The sequence below is a fragment of the Perognathus longimembris genome, chromosome 3, assembly GCF_023159225.1.
Source record: "Perognathus longimembris pacificus isolate PPM17 chromosome 3, ASM2315922v1, whole genome shotgun sequence".
In the NCBI taxonomy this organism is placed as follows: domain Eukaryota; kingdom Metazoa; phylum Chordata; class Mammalia; order Rodentia; family Heteromyidae; genus Perognathus; species Perognathus longimembris.
In genome coordinates this window covers 72015483-72035111 of record NC_063163.1, presented here as the reverse complement: position 1 = coordinate 72035111, position 19629 = coordinate 72015483, and the positions used below count along the sequence as shown (strand labels likewise).

General features: G+C 57.2%; 3 protein-coding genes and 2 non-coding genes across 11 annotated transcripts in view; 2 read left to right on the top strand and 3 right to left on the bottom strand.

Moving 5' to 3' along the window:
* Dnmt1 (DNA methyltransferase 1) overlaps window positions 1-3435 on the top strand; it is a 39378-nt gene extending 35943 nt beyond the window's left edge. For all 7 annotated transcript variants that reach the window (XM_048342199.1, XM_048342196.1, XM_048342198.1 and 4 more), the window contains 8 exons: window positions 85-226; window positions 552-718; window positions 806-983; window positions 1221-1416; window positions 1556-1722; window positions 1811-1927; window positions 2500-2590; window positions 3075-3435. In XM_048342199.1, the coding sequence (XP_048198156.1) occupies window positions 85-226; window positions 552-718; window positions 806-983; window positions 1221-1416; window positions 1556-1722; window positions 1811-1927; window positions 2500-2590; window positions 3075-3112 (1096 nt within the window). In that variant the 3' untranslated portion in view covers window positions 3113-3435. The remainder of the gene's footprint in view (window positions 1-84; window positions 227-551; window positions 719-805; window positions 984-1220; window positions 1417-1555; window positions 1723-1810; window positions 1928-2499; window positions 2591-3074) is intronic.
* A 3821-nt stretch (window positions 3436-7256) lies between these two features.
* On the top strand, window positions 7257-10795 carry Eif3g (eukaryotic translation initiation factor 3 subunit G). The gene is made up of 11 exons (XM_048342292.1): window positions 7257-7322; window positions 7462-7508; window positions 7866-7949; window positions 8043-8131; window positions 8223-8282; window positions 8774-8878; window positions 8972-9161; window positions 9701-9808; window positions 9887-10023; window positions 10176-10282; window positions 10702-10795. Exons 1-11 carry the CDS (start codon window positions 7303-7305, stop codon window positions 10715-10717), a joined length of 963 nt encoding a protein of 320 aa, XP_048198249.1. The 5' UTR covers window positions 7257-7302; the 3' UTR covers window positions 10718-10795.
* A 1732-nt stretch (window positions 10796-12527) lies between these two features.
* On the bottom strand, window positions 12528-16073 carry Ppan (peter pan homolog). The gene is made up of 12 exons (XM_048342270.1): window positions 15986-16073; window positions 15704-15874; window positions 15339-15440; window positions 15072-15122; window positions 14819-14989; window positions 14085-14161; window positions 13781-13888; window positions 13572-13695; window positions 13405-13483; window positions 13189-13318; window positions 12936-13108; window positions 12528-12856 (listed from the first exon to the last, which is right to left on the bottom strand). The coding sequence occupies exons 1-12, from the start codon at window positions 16001-16003 to the stop codon at window positions 12639-12641; spliced, it is 1422 nt and encodes a 473-aa protein (XP_048198227.1). The 5' UTR covers window positions 16004-16073; the 3' UTR covers window positions 12528-12638.
* On the bottom strand, window positions 13968-14047 carry LOC125349813. The gene has a single exon (XR_007210617.1). It is a non-coding gene; the product is annotated as a small nucleolar RNA U105B (small nucleolar RNA).
* On the bottom strand, window positions 15190-15275 carry LOC125349805. The gene has a single exon (XR_007210609.1). It is a non-coding gene; the product is annotated as a small nucleolar RNA SNORD105 (small nucleolar RNA).
* Window positions 16074-19629: the final 3556 nt, after the last annotated feature.

Below are 19629 nucleotides of genomic sequence, written 5' to 3'. Positions count from 1 at the left end.
GCTGCTCCACTTTCCTCCCAATGCATGGGGCTGGGGGGCCCCTCCTGCATTGAGGTCCCTCATCTCCCGTCTCTTCCCCCGCAGCTACTGTGACTACTACCGTCCCCGCTTCTTCCTCCTGGAGAACGTGCGCAACTTCGTGTCCTTCAAACGGTCCATGGTGCTGAAGCTCACACTGCGCTGCCTGGTCCGCATGGGCTACCAGTGCACTTTCGGGGTGCTGCAGGTGTGTGTTATGCCATGCAGCCCCCTACTGGTTCCTGACCAGAGAGGGGACCAGGCAGGCCAGTGCACAAGGCTGCCCACCACTCAGACTAGACCCCAAAGTGGGGGTGTCCGGGTCTGGCAGGGAAGCGAGCAGCTGTAGGTGTGGGGGCCTTGTTTGGCGAGTGCTTGCTGTGCACACAGGTCCTGTGGGGGGTATGGTGTTGTGCCCCAACATGTGGCCCCCGGCTCCCCCATCCTCAATGCAGGAGCCCCCCAGCCTCAGGCTATTGAGCGATTTGGGGTGTTGACAGCACTGACAGTGGGGTGTGGCCCTCCCCGAGCAGGCTGGGCAGTATGGTGTGGCCCAGACACGCAGGCGTGCCATCATCCTGGCCGCCGCCCCGGGGGAGCAGCTGCCCCTGTTCCCTGAGCCCCTGCATGTGTTCGCGCCTCGGGCCTGCCAGCTGAGCGTCGTGGTGGACGACAAGAAGTTTGTCAGCAACATCACACGGTAGGACCCTTCAGCCCCCACCACTGGGGCGGGGACCAGCCCGGCTGCCTGTCTGCAGCGCTCATGCCGGGCTCCGCCACCACACAGGTTGAGCTCAGGCCCCTTCCGGACCATCACCGTGCGGGACACCATGTCCGACCTCCCCGAGATCCAGAATGGCGCCTCGGCCTCCGAGATCTCCTACAACGGGGAGCCGCAGTCATGGTTCCAGCGGCAGCTCCGGGGCTCCCACTACCAGCCCATCCTCAGAGACCACATCTGCAAGGTAGCACGGGGCCCGCAGCCCCTCTCCCGGCCTAGGCCTCCCCAGCCCTTCCTGGCCCTTCCAGCCCCCATGCCATCTCCCAAGGCGTTGCGGGGTGCCACTGTCCCTGCCGGGCCCCAGGGGGTGTCGGGATGCCCCCTCTGCCTTCCCTGGCCCTGCCCCTGCCCCGTGGCCCTCATGGGATGCTAGCTCCTGGGCTCCCCATCACCTGGGCTGGGGGGCCCTGTGCCCCTGCAGGACATGAGCCCGCTGGTGGCCGCACGCATGCGCCACATCCCGCTGGCACCCGGCTCCGACTGGCGGGACCTGCCCAACATCGAGGTGCGGCTGTCGGACAACACGGTGACCAATAAGCTGTACTACAACTACCACGACCGCAAGCACGGCCGCAGCCGCTCGGGCGCCCTGCGGGGCGTGTGCTCCTGCGTGAAGGGTGAGGGCGATGGGGGCCCCGCTCCCGGGCTGGGGGGGCCCGCGGGCTGTGTGCTCCTGAGCGTGCAGGGTGAGGGCGGTGGGGGTCCCCGCTCCCGTCTCCCCGTGGGGCTGCGGCCGCTCAGCGCCCCCTCTCACAGCCGGCACCGCCTGCGACCCCCTGGCCCGGCAGTTCAACACACTCATCCCTTGGTGCCTGCCGCACACCGGGAACCGCCACAACCACTGGGCCGGCCTGTACGGGCGCCTGGAGTGGGATGGCTTCTTCAGCACCACCGTCACCAACCCCGAGCCCATGGGCAAGCAGGTGGGTCCCTGGGTGGCCGGGGGTACCCGGGCACTGCGCCCCGGCCCCGAGGCCTCGATGGCTCACCCCCGCCTGCCCGGTGTTCCAGGGCCGCGTGCTGCACCCGGAGCAGCACCGCGTGGTGAGCGTGCGGGAGTGCGCCCGCTCCCAGGGCTTCCCCGACACCTACCGGCTGTTCGGCAACATCCTGGACCGGCACCGGCAGGTCAGTGCGGGCGGGGGTTGGGGAGGGCCACCACCTCCCCCATGCCCCGCCCCCTCCATGCCCTTCCCCCTCCACACCCCACCCTCTCCCCCATGCCCCGCCCCCTCCACACCCCTGCCCCCTCGATATCCCGCCTCTGCCCCGCCCCCTCCATTAAGGCCCAGTGTCCCCGCCATGGGCTGGCAAGGCCTGGCAAGGCCCAGACCCTGGAGCGGGCTCAAGGCACAGGGAAGGGCTCGCCTGTGACCCCAGCTGCTCGGCAGGGCTGAGACTGAGGACAGAGGTTCAAAACAAAGCCCCAACAGAAGAAAAAAACCTGGGAGATTCTTCTCTCTCCCGAACCAAGCAAAAAGCGCCAAGTGGAGTGTGGCTCGAGTGGTAGAGCGCCAGCCCTGAATGAAAACAGTTCCGGGCCCACGTCCCCCGGTGCCTCGCCGCCTCCCACCTCCCCTGGGGTGTGGCCGCAGATGGGCGTGGCCGCAGATGGGCGTGGCCCTCAGTGGGGCCGAGGTCACGGATGGGTGGTGGCGGGGCAGGGCCTCGTCCTCACGGCCCTGCCTCTGCTCCCCCAGGTGGGTAACGCCGTGCCGCCGCCCCTGGCCAAAGCCATCGGCCTGGAGATCAAGCAGTGCATGCTGGCCAAGGCCCAGGAGAGCGCATCAGGTACGCGGGCTGTATGCCCACTGGTGGCCGAGGATGGGGCCCAGGACCCGTGGGGCGCAGCCTGGCCACTCTGTGGGCCTGGGATCAGTTTCTCTGGGTCCTGCTGAACTGACTGGCAGGTTGCCTGCCTTGAGTGCTTATGGAAACTTTCCTGGGGCTTAAACTCAGGGCCTGAGCGCTGTCCCTGGCTTCTTTGTCCTCAAGGCTAGCACTCTGCCACTTGAGTCACAGTGCCACTTCTGGCTTTTTCTGTATATGTGTTGCTGAGGAATCGAACCCAGGGCTTCGTGCATGCTAGGCAAGCGCTCTACTACTAAGCCACATTCCCAACCCCTTAAGGAAACTTTTCGACTTCACAGTCCTGCGGCCACTTAAGGTCCTGCAGACTCCTTTACTGCCTGGTTAGTGTCAAGGGCCTGGTCGCGTGCGTGGTGTGTGTGTGGCTCGGTGGACGCTGTCCTGAGTGACCTCTTCTTGCCTCCAGTGGAAGTGAAAGAGGATGAGAAGGCCACCAAGGGCTAGCCCGCCCGTCGTCGCTGACCCTGTCCTGTCACCAGGAGCCCCCACACGCCGGTGTTGGTGTTGTATTTTTGACATGTTTGTGTCAGTTAAAAATGCGTTTCATACGGTGGCGTGGGCGGCCTTGGCTGAATTGAGCTCTTCCTGTGACATTTTCTTTTGCTTCTCCACGACTTAGCAACGCAGCGATCACTGTCTCAATTTAAAAAAAAAAAAGTTTTTTATGATGGCATTATATCAAATTAACCACTTTCCAGGTGGAAATCAAGACTTTATGTAGTTTTTGTATGTTGTATTTCTTCAAATAAATCTATAAAGCAACGCAACTACTGGACTGCTTGACTCGCACTCGCAGCTGAACCCAGCCAACTGAGCCAACCTTGTTTGGGGCACCAGGTTGGGTGATAACTCCTGGGACTCCATTCTGGCCAATGAGATGTAAATGGAGCTTAGAAATGGGGCTTCCTGGAAAGCCTTTCTATCCTTTAATTCGGTCTGGAATAGACTGATGCCTGGTGATAGGGCATCTATTTCGTGACCACAGGGACCATCGGAGGATGGTGGGACAGGAAGTCACTGCTGAGCTGCTCTGCCCGCTCTTGGTCCCAAGCAAAACCTCTTGTTTAAGACTGTTAGATGAAATTGGGTGTCAGTGGCTCACACATGTAATCCCTAGGTCCTTGGGAGACTGAGATCTCAGGATAACAGTTCAAAGCTCGCCAGGGCAGGAGAAAGTCTAGAGACCCTTATCTCAGCCGAAAGTCAAGTGGTAATGTGACCCAAAGTGGTAAGCACACTAACCTTGACAGGCTGAGGGACAGCGCCCAGGCCCTGAGTTCAAGCCCCAGGACTAGCACAAAATGAAAGGCTTATTTGGGCCTGTGGCTCCATCAGCCCAGCGTGAGCATACTGGGTTCTAGTAGAAAAACCCTAACTAATGTAGTTTGTGGGAAAGGACAAGGCCACTAAAATGGGTGGCGGCGTGCTGCTGTGGGTGACCACTAGTGGGCGCTCTAACAGCCCTGCGATGGGCTCATGAATCCCAGCACCAGGAGGAGGCCAGCCCCTGCTCAAATGAATCAAAATAGTCCCGTGGTTGTGCAAATGATACCCAATATTCCTAGAACTGTTTCATCATCCCCACAGATAGGATGTCCCCAGTAAACACCAACTCCCTGTCACATCCCCCAGCTTCATCACTGCCCCCCTACTTTGGATGTCTGGATTTGCTTACCTGAGCTATCTCGTGCCCCCACAGGGTTTTGCTTTTTTTCTGTTTTGCTGACTTAAACTCAGAACCTTGTACTCTGGCTTGGCTGGCCCTCTACCACTTGACCAACAGCGCCACTTCTGGCTTTTTCTGTGTGTGTGGTGCTGAGGAATGGAACCCAGGGCTTCATGCTGGCTAGGCAAGCACTCTACCCACCACTAAAGCCACATTCCCAACCCTCATTTTCACTTTTGAATTGCTCAATATCACATGGTGCTAGTGGCTCACACCTGTGACCCTAGCTAGTCTAGAGGCTGAGATTTGAGGATCAAGGTTCCCAACCAGCTTGGACAGGAACTTGTTTGAGACTCTGGTCTCCAGTGAACCATCAAAAAGCTGAAGTGGAGCTGGAGCTGTGGCTCAAGTGGTAGAACATCAGCTTTGAGCACAAACTCAAGGCCAGGGGCACTCAGGCCCTAAGTTAAAGCCCCACGATCAGCACACACACACACACACAAACTGTTGGATTTAAACAAGGTCATTGAGGTGGACCCTAATCCTGCATGGGGGATGTCTTTGGAAGGAGCGATTACAGCAGACACATGCAGAGCACAAATGGCCCGAGGATTCAGGAGACGGGATCCCTTGGCTGAGGAGAGGAGGCCGAAGACTCCGCTGCTGATTCCTGAATACCACACTGCCTCCTTTTACCCACTTGGTCTGGCTTTTTTTTTTTTTGTTCCAATTGCAGGACTTGAATCTCAGTGCCCAGGTGCTATCCCTGAGCCCCTTTGCTCAAGGCTAGCATTCTACCTTTTGAGCCACAGCACCACTTCTGGGTTTCTGGTGGTTCATTGGAGGAGATAAGAGTCTCGACTTTCCTGCTCAGGTTGGCTTTGAACCACAATCCTCAGATCTCAACCTCCTGAGTAGCTAGGATGACAGGCATGAGCCACTAGCCACCCAGCTTGCTTGTGAATGTTTGATGTACTGTATATTTGCCTTTTTGCTGGTCCTGGGGCTTAAACACAGGGTCTGGGTCCTGTTCCTGAGGATTTTCACCACAGCTCTGCTTCAGGCTTTTTGGTGGCTAGAGACAAAAGTATCACAGACTGCTGGGCCCAGGTTTTCCGAGGGTCATCTTAACTTGGGGTGCTTGTTACATGCTTTTCTCCATAAATACCCAGTGTTTGGTGGTGGGTTTTGACATTGCACACTTGAATGTTCTTAGTCTCAATGCATGGGCAGATATCTAGTTCTTGTGGTTGCCATCAGCTCTCTGCTTGGGCATCGGGGGGAGAGGGGGCACATCTGTGTGGGTGTGGAGGGGTGAGGAGCTATGTTTATGGTCTTGCTATATAGCCTAGGTTGACCTTGATTAGAAGTTTTCCTACCTCTCCCTTCTGAGTACTGACATTTCAGGCATGCTAGAATACACTCTATACATTCTTTAGTCTGAGCCTGGGGCTGATCGCTCACACCTGTCATCCTAGCTACTCAGGAGGCTGAGATCTGAAGATCACAGTTCCAAAACTAGCCTGGGCAGGAAATGCCATGAGACTCTTATCTCCAATGAACTACCAGAAAATCGGAAGTGGCGCTGTGGATCAAGTGGTAGAGCACCAGCCTTGAACTGAAGCACTCAGGGACAGCGCCCAGGCCCAGAGAGTTCAAGCCCCATGACCAACAAAAGGAAGACAAAAAACAAGCTGAAAGTGGGGTGCCTGATCTGAATGACCACATGTCAAATGGGTCTGCAACAATTCTCTAATTTTTTTTTTTTGTAGTTTATTAGGCTGGAACTTTGGGGGTAGGTCCTGATGTTATGTCAAGTGACCTCAATAGGTAAAATTAGGCTCATGCCAGCTGCCAGACTGGACTATATAAAATGCTGTCTCAAAGAGAACTGAGCTGGGCGCTGGTGGGTCATGCTTGTAATAGCTATTCAGGAGGCTGAGATCAGAGGATCACAGTTCGAAGTCAGCTGGGGCAGAAAAATCTGTTAGACTTATCCAGAAAAAGCTGGAAGTGGTGCTGTGGCTTAAGTGCGCGAGTGATAGCCTTAAGCAAAACAAGCTCAGGCCCTGAGTTCAAGCCCTGGACTGGCAAAGAAACAACAACAAAAAAAACTGACAATGAAACATGTTGTTTTAGAACAGTGAGCCAATTATGAAAGATGTGTGTGTGTGTGCGCATGTGCATGTGTGTGTGTGTGCATGTGCATGTGTGTGTCTGTGTGTGTGTGTGTGTGTGTGTGTGTGTGTGTGTGTGTGTGCCAGTCCTGGAGCTTGAACCCAGAGCCTGGGTTCTTTTCCTGAGATTTTGCTCAAGGTTGGTGCTCTACCACTTCAGGCACAGTGCCATTTCTGGCTTTTTGCTGGTGAATTGGAGTTAAGTGTCTCACAGACTTTCCTGCCCAGGCTCTCTTTGAACCTTGGTCCTCAGATCTCAGGATTACAGGTTTGAGTCACCAGCGCCTAGCTTCTATTAATCTTTTTTTAAAAAATAGAAAAAAAATGAAAAAAAATAGGAATCCAGACACGGTGGTGGGTGCCTATAATCCTAATGCTGGCCAGGCTGAGACAAGAAGATCATGAATTTCTGGCCAGCATTGTCTACATATAGCACGACTTTGTCTCAGGGTAGTTTAAAAAAAGTTTAATAAAATAATTTCTGATGTGTTGGAGGTGTGGCACAGGTGGTAAACTGCCAGTCAATGGCCGAAAAGTGTCAGATACCGAGTTCAACAAATAAACACAAAAATAAATAATGAATTCTGAGAGTCTCCTGGACTCCAAAAGCTGGGAAGCCAAGCTCCCAGCTGCGCTACGGGCTGCAGTTCCACCTCCTGTGACAACGGGGCGCGCTGGGGCCCCACGGTAGGGCCGCTCTAGGCAGCGGTGGCTGAGTCACCGGAAGTCTCGTTCTCCGCCCACTTCCGCTCTCTTGGCCCGTGCTGGGGCTGCGTGGTGGATCCAGCAAGATGCCGACCGGCGACTTTGAGTGAGTCGGGGAGCCCGCGGGGAAACCCTGGAGGGGCGATCTGTGTGTTTGGGGGTGTGTGATCGGTCCCGGGTTCGCGGAGGCCGGGCCTCGCTGACCCCAGGCCTTCCTTTCCTCTTCCGTAAACTTATCCCCGCAGTTCGAAGCCCAGCTGGGCCGACCAGGTGGAAGAGGAGGGAGAGGATGGTGAGTCGGTCCGTCCGCCCTTCCGTGTCCGTCTGTCTGTTTGGGTCCGATGATCTGAAGGGTCCCCTTCCCTTTACTCCATGCCATCCTGGGGCCAGCCTGTTGCTTTGTCAGCGTCCAGGTTCTTCCCCCCCCCTTCGCCTCCCACTTCTCAGGTTCCTGACACCCCAAGATGGCTTTGTGGCTTCTCCCCCTCCTTCATGCATGGGGTTCCCCCAACCTTGCCAGTGCGCCAGGTCACCTCGATCGCTGTGTCCCTCTTTCCTTAGCTCCTGGTGGGGGTGTCAACGCTCCCAACCCAGGGCCCCTCCATTCCCTCCAGCTGACTCCCTTTCTTCCTGTGGCTTCCCCTGGCAGATAAGTGTGTCACCAGCGAGCTTCTCAAAGGAATCCCTTTGGCCACCGGCGACACCAGCCCTGAGCCTGAGCTGGTACCTGGAGGTGAGCTACTGCCTCTTCACTCCCACCCCACCCCCTGGCTTTCAGGCTCCCCCCCCCCCCACACACACACTCAGTTTCCCTGCTCTTTTTCAGCACCACTGCCACCTCCCAAGGAGGTCATCAATGGAGACATAAAGACAGTGACAGAGTACAAGATAGATGAGGATGGCAAGAAGTTCAAGGTGAGGCAGGGGCAGCATGTCGGGGTTTGGGGGTAGACCGGGAAGGTCTGCTGGTCCCAGGAAGCCTGGCCTGTCGTCCTCCCATCCACAGATTGTCCGCACCTTTAGAATTGAAACCCGGAAGGCGTCCAAAGCTGTTGCAAGAAGGAAGGTGAGACCCTCTTGCCTGTTTGTGGGGCTCATCCAGGACTGGCCCAATAGAATTGGGGGCAGGGTTTGAGATAGAGGCTCACCATGCACTTTTAATTTACTTTTTGGTCAGTCGTGGGGCTTGAACTCAGGGTCTGGGCACTGTCCCAGAGCTTTTATGCTCAAGGCTAAAGCTCTACCAATTTGAGCCATGGCACTACTTCTGGTATTTTGTGGTTCATTGGAAATAGTCTCATTGATTTTCCTGCCCAAGCTGTCTTTGAACCATGATCCTCAGATCTCAGTCTGTCGAGCGGTTAGGATTACAGGTGTGAGCCACCAGCATCCAGCTTCTTTCCTGAAACTCTTATCTGGGTGAGAGGTGCCCCTGCACCCCTCAGCTGTCCAGACCCATGGGGGGAGGCATAGAAGTTATAAACCTAGAGTAACTTCTGGGGGGGGGGTGGGGCGGTTGACCTCCTTGCCCTGTCTCTTGCCTGTCCCTGAACCCAGAACTGGAAGAAGTTTGGAAATTCGGAGTTTGACCCTCCAGGGCCCAATGTGGCCACCACCACAGTCAGCGATGACGTCTCCATGACATTCATCACCAGCAAAGAGGTATGGGGGCTTGGGGATGGGTACCAGAGGGTGGTGGAGAGGGGCAGCAGGTTCCTTGAGCCCCCGCTCCACACATGGCCTGCGTCCTGCCAGGACTTGAACTGCCAGGAGGAGGAGGACCCAATGAACAAGCTCAAGGGCCAGAAGATCGTGTCCTGCCGCATCTGCAAGGGCGACCACTGGACCACCCGCTGCCCCTACAAGGACACCCTGGGGCCCATGCAGAAGGAGCTGGCCGAGCAGCTGGGCCTGTCCACTGGGGAAAAGGAGAAGCTTCCTGGAGGTGCGAATCGAGGGGACACCCGGAGTCTGGGGTTGGGTGCCCATGGCTGTCCTCTCCCCTGGGGTTGCTGGTTACTGCTTGGCTCTGCTGGCCCCCTTGGTGGGGCTGCGCATGCATGCTGAGACAGGGCAGCACACCGGCCTGGGCTCCTGGGGACAGTTGTGCCTACTGCCGCCATTATTCTGGTGACTGGCCATTGGGATTTGAGAGGGGAGTGCCCGGCCTGGGGCCCCGAGGCCTCCTTATGTGCAGGTGTGTGCATGCCACCTCTGTCCCATAGCTTGTGTGTCAGTCACGTTTGTCACCTGCCATGCTCCAGGCTTTGCATTTCTTGGGGGTCTTGTGCTCTGTGTCCCAGGGGTTGCCAGGCCCTGGAGGCCCTGGGTGACCGCAGGAACAGCAGCCCACCTCTGTCCTGTGGCTCTTGCTGTGCCAGCGCAGGGCAGTAGTTCCTTTCTTTGTCCTTGGGGTCATTGAGGTTTGGGGGTGCGCTGGCCAGGGCAGGACTGAGCGGGTGCTGTGTGGTGTTTGGTTGTCAGAGCTGGAGCCAGTGCAGGCAGCCCAGAGCAAGACCGGGAAGTATGTGCCGCCCAGCCTGCGGGACGGGGCTAGCCGCCGTGGGGAGTCGATGCAGCCCAACCGCCGAGGTGAGACCCTCCCCACCCCCCCACAGCCCAGTTCCCGCCTCCCCGCCGTCCTCTCACCCTGTCCCCGCCCATCCCCAGCTGATGACAACGCCACCATCCGCGTCACCAACCTGTCGGAGGACACCCGGGAAACTGACCTGCAGGAGCTCTTCCGGCCCTTTGGCTCCATCTCCCGCATCTACCTGGCCAAGGACAAGACCACCGGCCAGTCCAAGGTGGGCGGGGACCCGGGCACTGGGCCTGTGCCTGCCTTCCTGCCCCTCACCCCCCCGCCATCCCGCCCCTCACACCCCCATCCCCCCCTCATCCCACACTCCCACCCCTTCCCTGCCTGCCCGCCCCTCACCCCACCTTACCGCCCCTCCAGGGCTTCGCCTTCATCAGCTTCCACCGCAGGGAGGACGCGGCCCGTGCCATCGCGGGGGTGTCTGGCTTCGGCTACGACCACCTCATCCTCAACGTGGAGTGGGCCAAGTAAGACTGCCCCGCCCCTTTTGCTGATGGCCCGTCCTCGCACAGTGGCTCAGCCTATGGATGCCCTCCTCTGGTGCTCCGTCCCTGGCCACACATGCCATGCCCATTGAGTGGCCCCACCCCTTCCCACCACACACCTTCTGTCAATCTCCTGCTAGTGTAAGCACCCCCCAGCTTTTGATAGCCACCAAACCTGCCTCTTGTCCTTTGCTAAAGTCCCTCCAGGGGCCACAGGGGACCCTGATCACCCTTGCCTGGTACGGGCCCCATCTGCATGCATGGCCTGGCCTCACCCGTGCCATTTATCACCACATTGCCTATCTGGGGTTCCTGGAGTGGGGGGTGGGGCGGTGCCAGGACTTAGAGGTTTGACCCCACATCTCTTCCTTACTCCTCGCTCCTCCCCCCTCCCTTTCCAGGCCGTCCACCAACTGATGCACTGCCCCGCCGGATCCTGGGTGACAAAGCCTGTTGGAGCCAGGTCGCCAAGGGCAGTAAAGAAGGCACAAAGCACCCTGTGTCTTGTTTTTATTGTGTGTGTGTGGGGAAGGGGGTCTGTGTGCCAGTTCTGGGGTTCGAACTCTGCCTGCTGTTGTCTCTCAGCTGTTTAGCTCAAGGCTGGTGCTTCTACCACTTAAGCCACAGCTCCACACTTCTGGCTTTTTTGGCAGTTAATTGGAGAGGAGAGTCTCATGAGCTTTCCTTTCCCTGGCTGGCTTTGAACTTTCATCCTCAGATCTGGGCCTCCTGAGTAGGATGACAGGTGTGAGCCACCCGTGCAGAGCTCCTTTGTATCCTGTTCCCTGTCCTGCCCCAAGGGCACTGTGGGCCTGAGGGGTGGCAGCGTGGGGGTACGCTCTGCTTGTCTCTGGGAGGAAGTGGCTAGAAGGGCCTTGTCAGGGCCCAGGGCCTGTCACCCTGGGTTGTCACTGTCAGGGGCCTGTGGTGAGCAGCAGGCGGTGTCAGGGGCTCAGCTGGGCTGTCCCTGACAGTGAGAGGCAAATAAACCTTGGCCAGGATTCTTGTTCTGCGGGCCGGGCCCCACCCCGCGGCCGGCCACATAGAGTAGGGGGTGGGTGCACATGGCCCCTCGTCACCTGGTAGCCCAGGTAGGTAGGGCCCCAGTTCCAGCGTGCACCTGCACGGCCTGGGCTTCATCCAAAGTAGAGGCAGTGAGCCATCTAGCACTGCTGGGCGGCCACGCTGAGCCCTTGCAGGACCAGGTAGGGCAGGTAGGAGCTGGCATGCACGGCCACCAGCAGCTGCAGGAGGCGTCCACCATCCCCGCTAGCGCCAGGCTGCGGTCACCTGGCTGTCCCCCCTGTCCCGGGCTGAGCTGCGTGCCTCAGTGGCTCTTGAGGGTCCCTGGAGGTGGGAGAAGCTGAAGGCGGGGCTGGCCAGCAGGATGGCCAGGCCCCACGGGTGCTGGGGTGGAGAAGGGGTTGCAGGATCCCCAGGTAGCCGGTGAGGCTGATGCAGTGGCCTCCCTGAGCGCCAGCCCTTGAGGGGGGTGGAAGCCAGCGGTGGCGGGGTCGGGCAGCCGGGCTGCTGCACCATGGGCCTGAAACTGCACAACCGGTGGGCGGGGCTGGTGGCCTGTGGATGGAGGGGTGGCACTGTGGAGCTGCACCGCCCCTAGTCCCTGCCCCTGTGCCATGGTTTGGCGGGCTGAGGGCCTCAGCGTCACCCGGCCCTGAGCTTGCCGGTCCTGTGGGCTCCCTTCAGCCCGGGACTTCCACGCCTTGCTCAGAACAGCCACAGGGTGTGGCTCCCTGGTAGCACATCGGTGGGCACGCCCAAAGGCCTCGGCCACATCCCCAAGCACCTTCCCCTACCCTCCAAGATCTGCCTCCTGGGCGAGCCCTCTCATCCTGCCCTGCCCCCGTTCCCACGACAGCGGGGACAACCAGTGATAATGACGGGCAGCTCCCCTGCCCTCCATGCCGGGGCCATAGAAAGTTCTGGTCTTCCAGATCCAACTCCTAAAAAGCCCAATCTCTCCTCTGGCCCCACAGCTCCTACAGGCCACCTCCTGACTGGCCCTGGCCAGCCCTCACCTCCACCCGCAGCTGCCACAGCCCGGCTGCCAGGCTCCCCAGGGATCCAGGGCCCCAGGCAGCTCCAACCTCAGCCAGCAGGCAGCTGGGCCGCCTCTGCTTCCTCAGGGCCCGGCGCCCACAGCACCCACCCAACCACCTGGCCCCAGCGCCCACGGTGCCGGCTGGTCCCCAAGGCAGATGCGGGCCCACGCCATGTTCCAGCGTTTATTGGTGGGGAGGTGACAACTCCTTTATGAAAGGAAACTGGGGCGCCCCCAGGCCCCAACGTGGGGCATTCCATCTGCATCCTGCGGGGCTCAACTCAGGAGTCTCTTCGGCGGCCTGCCTCGGCCTCCTCTTTGACTTGGGGTGGCAGCTCTGGGCCTCTGCTTGGCGTGGGCCCCTTGTGGTCTACCCTTGGCCTCCGGGGGCTTCCGGGCTCCAGTGTGACCGTGTCTCTGCCCTGTCACCCGCTGCCGCTTTCTGCCTGGAGGCCCGCTGGGCTGCCTCCGCCTGGCCGCTCCAGGGAACATGTCTATGTGAGAGATGGGGTACAGTCAGGTCCCCAGGAAACAAGAACAGGCCCAGCCACCAAAGGCAACCCAGCCACATACCCTCATCTGGCTCCTCGCCCACAGCTTGGCGGAAGTACTCGGCTTCATCCTCTTCCTCCTCCAGCTGGCCACGCCCCTCTGCCTCTGGGGACGCCCCGGGGTCCTCCGCATCACTATCGCCATCGGCCCCTGCCCCCACCCCTGCCCGCTTCATGCCCGCCAGGCTCTTCTTCCTGGGGAGCAGGGCAGGAGTTAGCTAGAGGCAGGGCCCACGCCCCACGCTCCGCCACCAGCCCCGCCACCAGCCACGCACTTGTGCGCCTCCCGCTGCTCCCGCTTGCGCTGAACGTTCTGGGCCTGCTGGTCCTGCCGTTGCGCCTTGAGCCGCAGCTTCTCCTCCTTGGAGGCCAGGATGGCCTGGAGCTCCTCCTCAGTCTTGTGCACTGAGTGGGAGGATGGGGCAGGCTTACGGGGGGGTCCTTGAAGCTTAGAGAAGCCCTGCACCACCCCCCACCCCACGGCGCCTTACCAAAACTGTGGAACAACACATTGCCAGCACCAACTCCCTCCTGGATCTTGATGAGCTGCAGTGTCATCCGGGGCCCGATCTGGGGGTGAGGGGGACAAGGAGAGAAAAATCAGTCCTTCTGCAAGACTGGGGAGCTGCTGGGGGACAGCCTTGCACCCCTCCCTCACCTCAGTGAGGCGCACAGCACTCTGCTGGGCCCGCATGTTGCCACGGCCTGCGATGGCCTGGGGCAGCTCTGTGACATTGTGTTCCCCATCAGGCTCCGCCTCGCTTTCGGACAGGCCAGCGCCCCTGTGTAGGGGGACAGGCAGGACTTGGAGCAGGAAGACCGCAGGCTGTGGCCCCCTGGGTGCTAGGGCCCCCTCCCCCTGCTCACGTGGCCAGCAGCTCGCTGATGTCCTGCAGGCGGCTCATGTTGGGGAACTTCTCCTGCAGCAGCTTCTTCATGCCCCGGCTGGCACCCACAGGGACCACCTTGATGCTGCTACAGGTGGGGTGTGCAGGGTCAGGGCTAGGATGAGAGGGCAGACCCTCCCCAGAACCCACCAGCCTTTTCCACCTCCCCACAGTGCGTCAGCGCGTTTACTTTGAGGCTAGGCCATCACAGGGTCTCGGCAGCATCAGCGTCATCAGCCGCACCTCCCCCTTCCCCCTTCTCCCTCCTCCTCCCCAGCACTCACTAATGGCGGAAGTCCAGCTCCTGCGAGTCAGGGTTGTAGTTGATGAGGAGGCAGCGTTTGATGGTGTTTAGATTCACCTGCAAGGGAAAGGAAGTGGGCCTTGTGAGCTGCCCCGCAAAACCAGCTCCACCCCACCTCAGAGCCAGGGCCAATCAGAACCAGTACGCACTGGAATCTGTGGACACCGGTAAGGGCTCTCAGGTTGGGGGGCTGCAAGCAGTGCCTGCTGGTTCTGCACCTCATTGAGAATGTACACAGCACATCCTACTAAGTCTCAGATTATTACACAGATAACTTGACACCCACCCACGCCAGGGGGTCAGAGTGGGGACTCTGGGTATGGCAGTGCCCACCATGACCTCAGCACTCAGAAAAAGGATGCTGAGCTCAAGGCTGGACTGGGTTATACAACCCAGCCTTTATTTAAAAAAAAAAAGCTCAACCAGGTGCTGGTGGCTCATGCCTGTAATCCTAGCTACTCTGGAAGCTGAGACATGAGGATTGTGGTTGAAAGGCAGCTCAGGCAGGAAAGTCCCAGATACTATCTTCAGTGAACCACCAGGAAACCGGAAGTGGCACTGTAGCTCTAGTGGTAGAGTGCTAGCTTTGAAAACCCTCAGAAATAGAGCCCAGGCCCTCAGTTCAAGTCTGATCAAAAACAAAACACCCCAAGCAAGGCTACCCCTGACACCCCTCCCCCCAGCACCCACTAGAGTGTCCATGTGATGGCCCACCTTGTGCACGTTGATGGAGGGAAACAGATTCTGGAACATGGTGGCCATGAGCTTCACATGCATGCCATGGGGGCCGAAGCTATTGAGGACCAGGAGGGGCGGGTGAGCAAATTGCTGTTCATGCATGCGGTGGCGGCGAAGTGAGGAGACCACATCCCGCACCAACGTGTACTGCAGAACAAGGCCTTGAGTAAGTGACCAACGCTAGGGCCGTGTCCCCAAGCCCCTGCCCCCTCTCAGAGCTGCCCCTCACCTTGTTGACCTGGAAGGTCAGAGTTGGGCCTCCAGGAAGACGCATCAGCTTCTGCAGGAAAGGGGGATGAGTGAGGGTGGCAGGATCCAGTTAGCTAGTGGAAACAGGGTTGGGGGACTCACATCCCATCTCTTCAGAGCGTTTACTTTGAAGCCAGAATCATGGCAAGTCAGAGGCACATGGGTTCATCATGATGGATGGGGGAGGCCACAAGGAAGTCTGGGTTGGCGGTAATAGGGAGACAAAAGGGGACGAGTGTCCACTCACAAAGTATACACTGGTGTCTGTTCTGCTCAAAATCAGAAAGTGTGTGACCCCCAGGGGCCCGGCCACAGCCACACAATCCTTCAGCGAATTTTTCTTGCGAACCTACAAATTAAGACAGAGGAAAAAGGAACCAATACTGAATAGGTCCTGCACTGAGCAAACAGCATATAAGGTGTGAACCATGATACTCCGGATTTCGGTCTCCTCTGAGTAGCTAGTAACATTGGGCCATCGGTGCAGGGCTCCAATGCTTTCTTTCTGGGGCGAGAACTCTGGTGCAAGCTAAGCAAGTGCAACGCCGCACCAGCCATCCCTCATCACAATCAAGTCCCAAACCCTGGGGCCCCGGACCGGGCAGCGCAGACCTGCAGGCGGCTGGCGGTGAGAGGTTCCACGACGCGCCGCACGTCTAGGCTGAGCTGCCGGACGCTACGACCCGCGCGGCCCCGGGTGAACACGAACGAATGCGGCTGCGCGGCGTAGGCCTCGAGGTTGCGTTGCTGCGCCTGGGCGCGCGCGCGCTTCTGGTGACGGGACTGCGGACACGAACCGGGGAGGAACAGACGGAAGGTGAGCGCCGCGGCCGCTGCTTCGGCGAGGACCCTGGCGCCACCCCCGACACCACCAACCCGGATTCCCCAACTTACCTTCCCCGGTTGCCCCATGCTGCCGTCTCCTCCACGAGGCCGCCTCTGCAGCCGTTTCCGGCGCTGCGAGCCAATTTCCGGCGCTCGTCCGATGACGTCACCACGCGGACTTGCGCGAGCGTTTCGGCAGGGGAAGCGGGAGGCACGGGAGGAGGGAAAGCTATGGGAAGAGCGGCTGCGGAGGCAGTGGGCGTACCTGTTTCTAGGGAAACGGGGCGGGGCCATGCTGCCGGAGGAGCCCGGGGCGGTCTATTTCCTCCCCAGGCACTATTGGAAAACTCTATATTTATTTATATTTATATTATATTTTCTATTTATTTATATAATTATTATATTTATTATTATTTTGTTTTTGTGGGGCTTGAACTCAGGGCCTGGGTGCTGTGCCTAAACCTCTGTGCTCATGGCTGGTGCTCTACCACTTGAGGTTTTCTAGTGGTTCATTGGAGAAAAGAGTCTCACAGACTTTCCTGCCCGACCTGGCTTCAAACCACAGTCCTCAGACCTCAGCCTTCTGAGTAGCTAGGATGACAGGTGTGAGGCACCAGCTAAAACTTTTCTTCCTAGTAATTATTTTTTCCTGATGAAACTCATCCCTGTTGTCACTCTTTCTTATTGCCCCCCCCTTCTAAAACAATTTTAACTGGTCTCATGTTCTATTTTTATGTCATATTCATTGCCACACATCTTCATCCTTAGCTCTATTCTCCCACTAGTACTCTCAATACCCCCCACCCCACCCCACAGTATTTTACTTTCTTATTCTGTGTGTGTGTGTGTGTGTACAGGCTGGTCCTAGGGATTGAGCACTGTCCCCTGCCCTTGACCTTTTTGTTCTTTTTTCTTTCTTTCCTTCTTTATGTTTTCTTGCTTGCTTGCTTGCTTTCTTAATTTTTTTCTTTTTTTCTGCTCAAGGCTAGTTAGTGCTCTACCACTTGAGTAACACCTCTACTTCTGGCATTTTGGTGGTTAAAGATTAGTCTCAGTGGCCCTGTGGCTCAAAGTAGTAGAGAGCTAGCTTTGGGCAAAAAAAAAGCTCTGGGACAGGCCCCAGGTCCTGAGTTCAAGCCCCATGACCAAAAAGATAATAAAAAATAAAAATAGCAGACATATAAACCAGCACTGGTGGCTCATGCCTGTAAATCTTAGGTACTCGGGAAGCTAAGATTTGAGAATTGAAGTTGGAAACCAGCTGCTAAGGCAGGAAAGTATCTGAGAGCTACCTTTCTCTCTCTCTCTCTCTCTTTCCCAGTCCTGGGGCTTGAATTTAGGGAATTTAGGGCCTGGGCACTGTACTTTAGCTTCTTTTGCTCAAGGCTAGCCCTTGAGCCACAGTGCCACTTCTGGCTTTTTCTGTTTATGTGTGTTAGGAAACTGGAGGAGGAAACAGGCCAGACTCTATCTCAACAGGCTAGGACTGTTACCAGTGAGGGATACAGACCTTTCCACAGGTTTGGAGGTAGGGATTACATAATTTTTTTTTTTTAACCAGTTCTGGGCCTTGGACTCAGGGCCTGAGCACTGTCCCTGGCTTCCTTTTGCTCAAGGCTAGCACTCTGCCACTTGAGCCACAGCGCCACTTCTGGCCATTTTCTATATATGTGGTGCTGGGGAATCGAACCCAGGGCTTCATGTATACTAGGCAAGCACTCTTGCCACTAGGCCATACTCCCAGCCCTGGGATTACATAAATTTAATATGGGGGTGGGGGTGACCGCAGGTATGGGCAAACTTTTTTGGGTAGGTTGTAGGGCTTGAACTCTGGGCCTGGGTGTTGTTCCTGAGCTCTTCAGCTCAAGGCTAGTGCTCTACCACTTGAGCCACAGCGCCACTTCTGGTTTTCTGGTGGTTCATTGGAGATAAGAGTCTCACAGACTTTCCTGCCCAGGCTGGCTTTGCACCACGATCCTCAGATCTCAGCCTCCTGAGTAGCTAGGATGACAGGAGTAATCCACTAGTGCCCAGCTTGTCTCTAGCTTTTTAATGTTCAAACAACTCTCCATTTTCTTTTTTTTTTCCAGTCCTGGCTCTTGGACTCAGGGCCTGAGCACTGTCCCTGGCTTCTTTTTACTCAAGGCTAGCACTCTACCTCTTGCGCCACAGAGCCATTTCCAGCTCTTTGTGTTTATGTAGTACTGAGGAATTGAACCCAGGGCTTTGTGCATGCTAGGCAAGCACTCTAAGCCACATTCCCAGCCCTCCATCTGTCTTGCCAAGAGTTTTACCTTCACAGGATACAGTTTTTAGTTTTCCTGCCTCTTAACCCTTTTCTTGCCTCAGAGCCTTATAGGCTAGGCCCACAGTGGGATGTTTACAGCCAGGCTCTGTGTATATCTTTGGTCTCTTGCCTGCTGTCTGTATGCACCTGGGAAAAATAGGGTGGGAGTTAGTCCTTCAATGTGTTACTGAGGAATTGACCCAGGGCTTTATGCATGCACTCTGTCACTGAGCCATTTTCCTAGCCCCTTAAGTGCCTATTGCATCAAGTTTTTTTGCATGGCATTTCAGAGGTTCATATATCATATTTTCCATGAAGTAATCTCCTATACAGCTCTTTCTCTCTCTCTGTCCCTCTGTCTCTTTCTCATTGAGATGAGGTCTCTCCATTAGCTTTTACTGGCTTGGGATTCACTATATAAGCCCAGGTTGGCTTTGAATTTGAACTCATGATCCTTCTGCCTCAGCAGTTTTATGATTTGGAGGCTGATAACAAACCCCATATTGCAGGGTATTCCCCTGCCTTTATTTATTCACAAATAAAAAGATCGAAAGGCAAGACTCAATGCAGCCAGACACATACCAGATGGGGCCGACCACTTCCTCTTTTCCGTCCAGGGCCGTCTGCTATGGGGCAAGGGATGGAAAGTCCACATCACCTCCTGGCAGCTCTGGGCAAGGCTGACACTCCAGGAATAACTCGCCTACCTCCTTTCCACTCCAAGCCTGTTTTGGCATCAAGATGCTGGCTTCCTCCCCAAAACTTTGTGGTGGGGGAAGGTACACCCTTGCTGGCTTAAGCATCACTATCCCCACCCATCAGCCCCCTTCCACCATGCATTCTCCCCAATTCCCTGTGCTTTCCTCTCATTTTGCTTCTCTTTCTTTCCCCTCCTTGTCTTAACCTCCCCCCACCCGACTATTCCATCCATCATCCCTTTCATCCTCTATAAGCTTACATCTTCCTCATGTCCCTGTCCCCATCTATCCCAGGTCCCAGGCTCCTCGCAGATCGCTCTCCATGTCTCTCCATGTCTCCTTTCTCTGTCAATGAGGAAGCTAGAGGCAGGTGAGGGTGAGGGGCCCCCATCCCAGGCCTGGAGCCCAACTTGGCAGCCTTTCTCGCCTCAAATCTGGGACAACCATTTCCTCTCTGAGCCCTGGAGTGCACTCCGGTTACTCCCAGGCTCAAGACGGTGAGGAGGAGGAAGGAGGATCGGCCGTGCTCAGTTGTTCCTCACACAGGTGGGGAAGCTAGCGTTGGCTTTGGGGGTGGGAGGGGTTCTCTGCACGACCCCATGATCACTTCCTGCCTGTGAGAAATGGACTGCTGGGGTCTTTCTTCCTGTTCTGTGCCTGTGTGCTGTGCTGTGTGCGGAAATGTGACTGGATGTGTGAAAGAAAGACAACTAGACCAGCAAAAGGCC

Coding starts and splice junctions, on each gene's coding strand:
- Ppan (XM_048342270.1), bottom strand. Junction 15,123..15,338: donor CAGACACCAGTGTATACTTT/GTGAGTGGACAC, acceptor CCTTTCCTGCAG/AAGCTGATGCGTCTTCCTGG. Junction 14,990..15,071: donor TGACCTTCCAGGTCAACAAG/GTGAGGGGCAGC, acceptor CTTGTTCTGCAG/TACACGTTGGTGCGGGATGT.
- Eif3g (XM_048342292.1), top strand. CDS start 7,303: ATGCCGACCGGCGACTTTGA. Junction 8,283..8,773: donor AAGCTGTTGCAAGAAGGAAG/GTGAGACCCTCT, acceptor CCCTGAACCCAG/AACTGGAAGAAGTTTGGAAA. Junction 9,809..9,886: donor GATGCAGCCCAACCGCCGAG/GTGAGACCCTCC, acceptor GCCCATCCCCAG/CTGATGACAACGCCACCATC.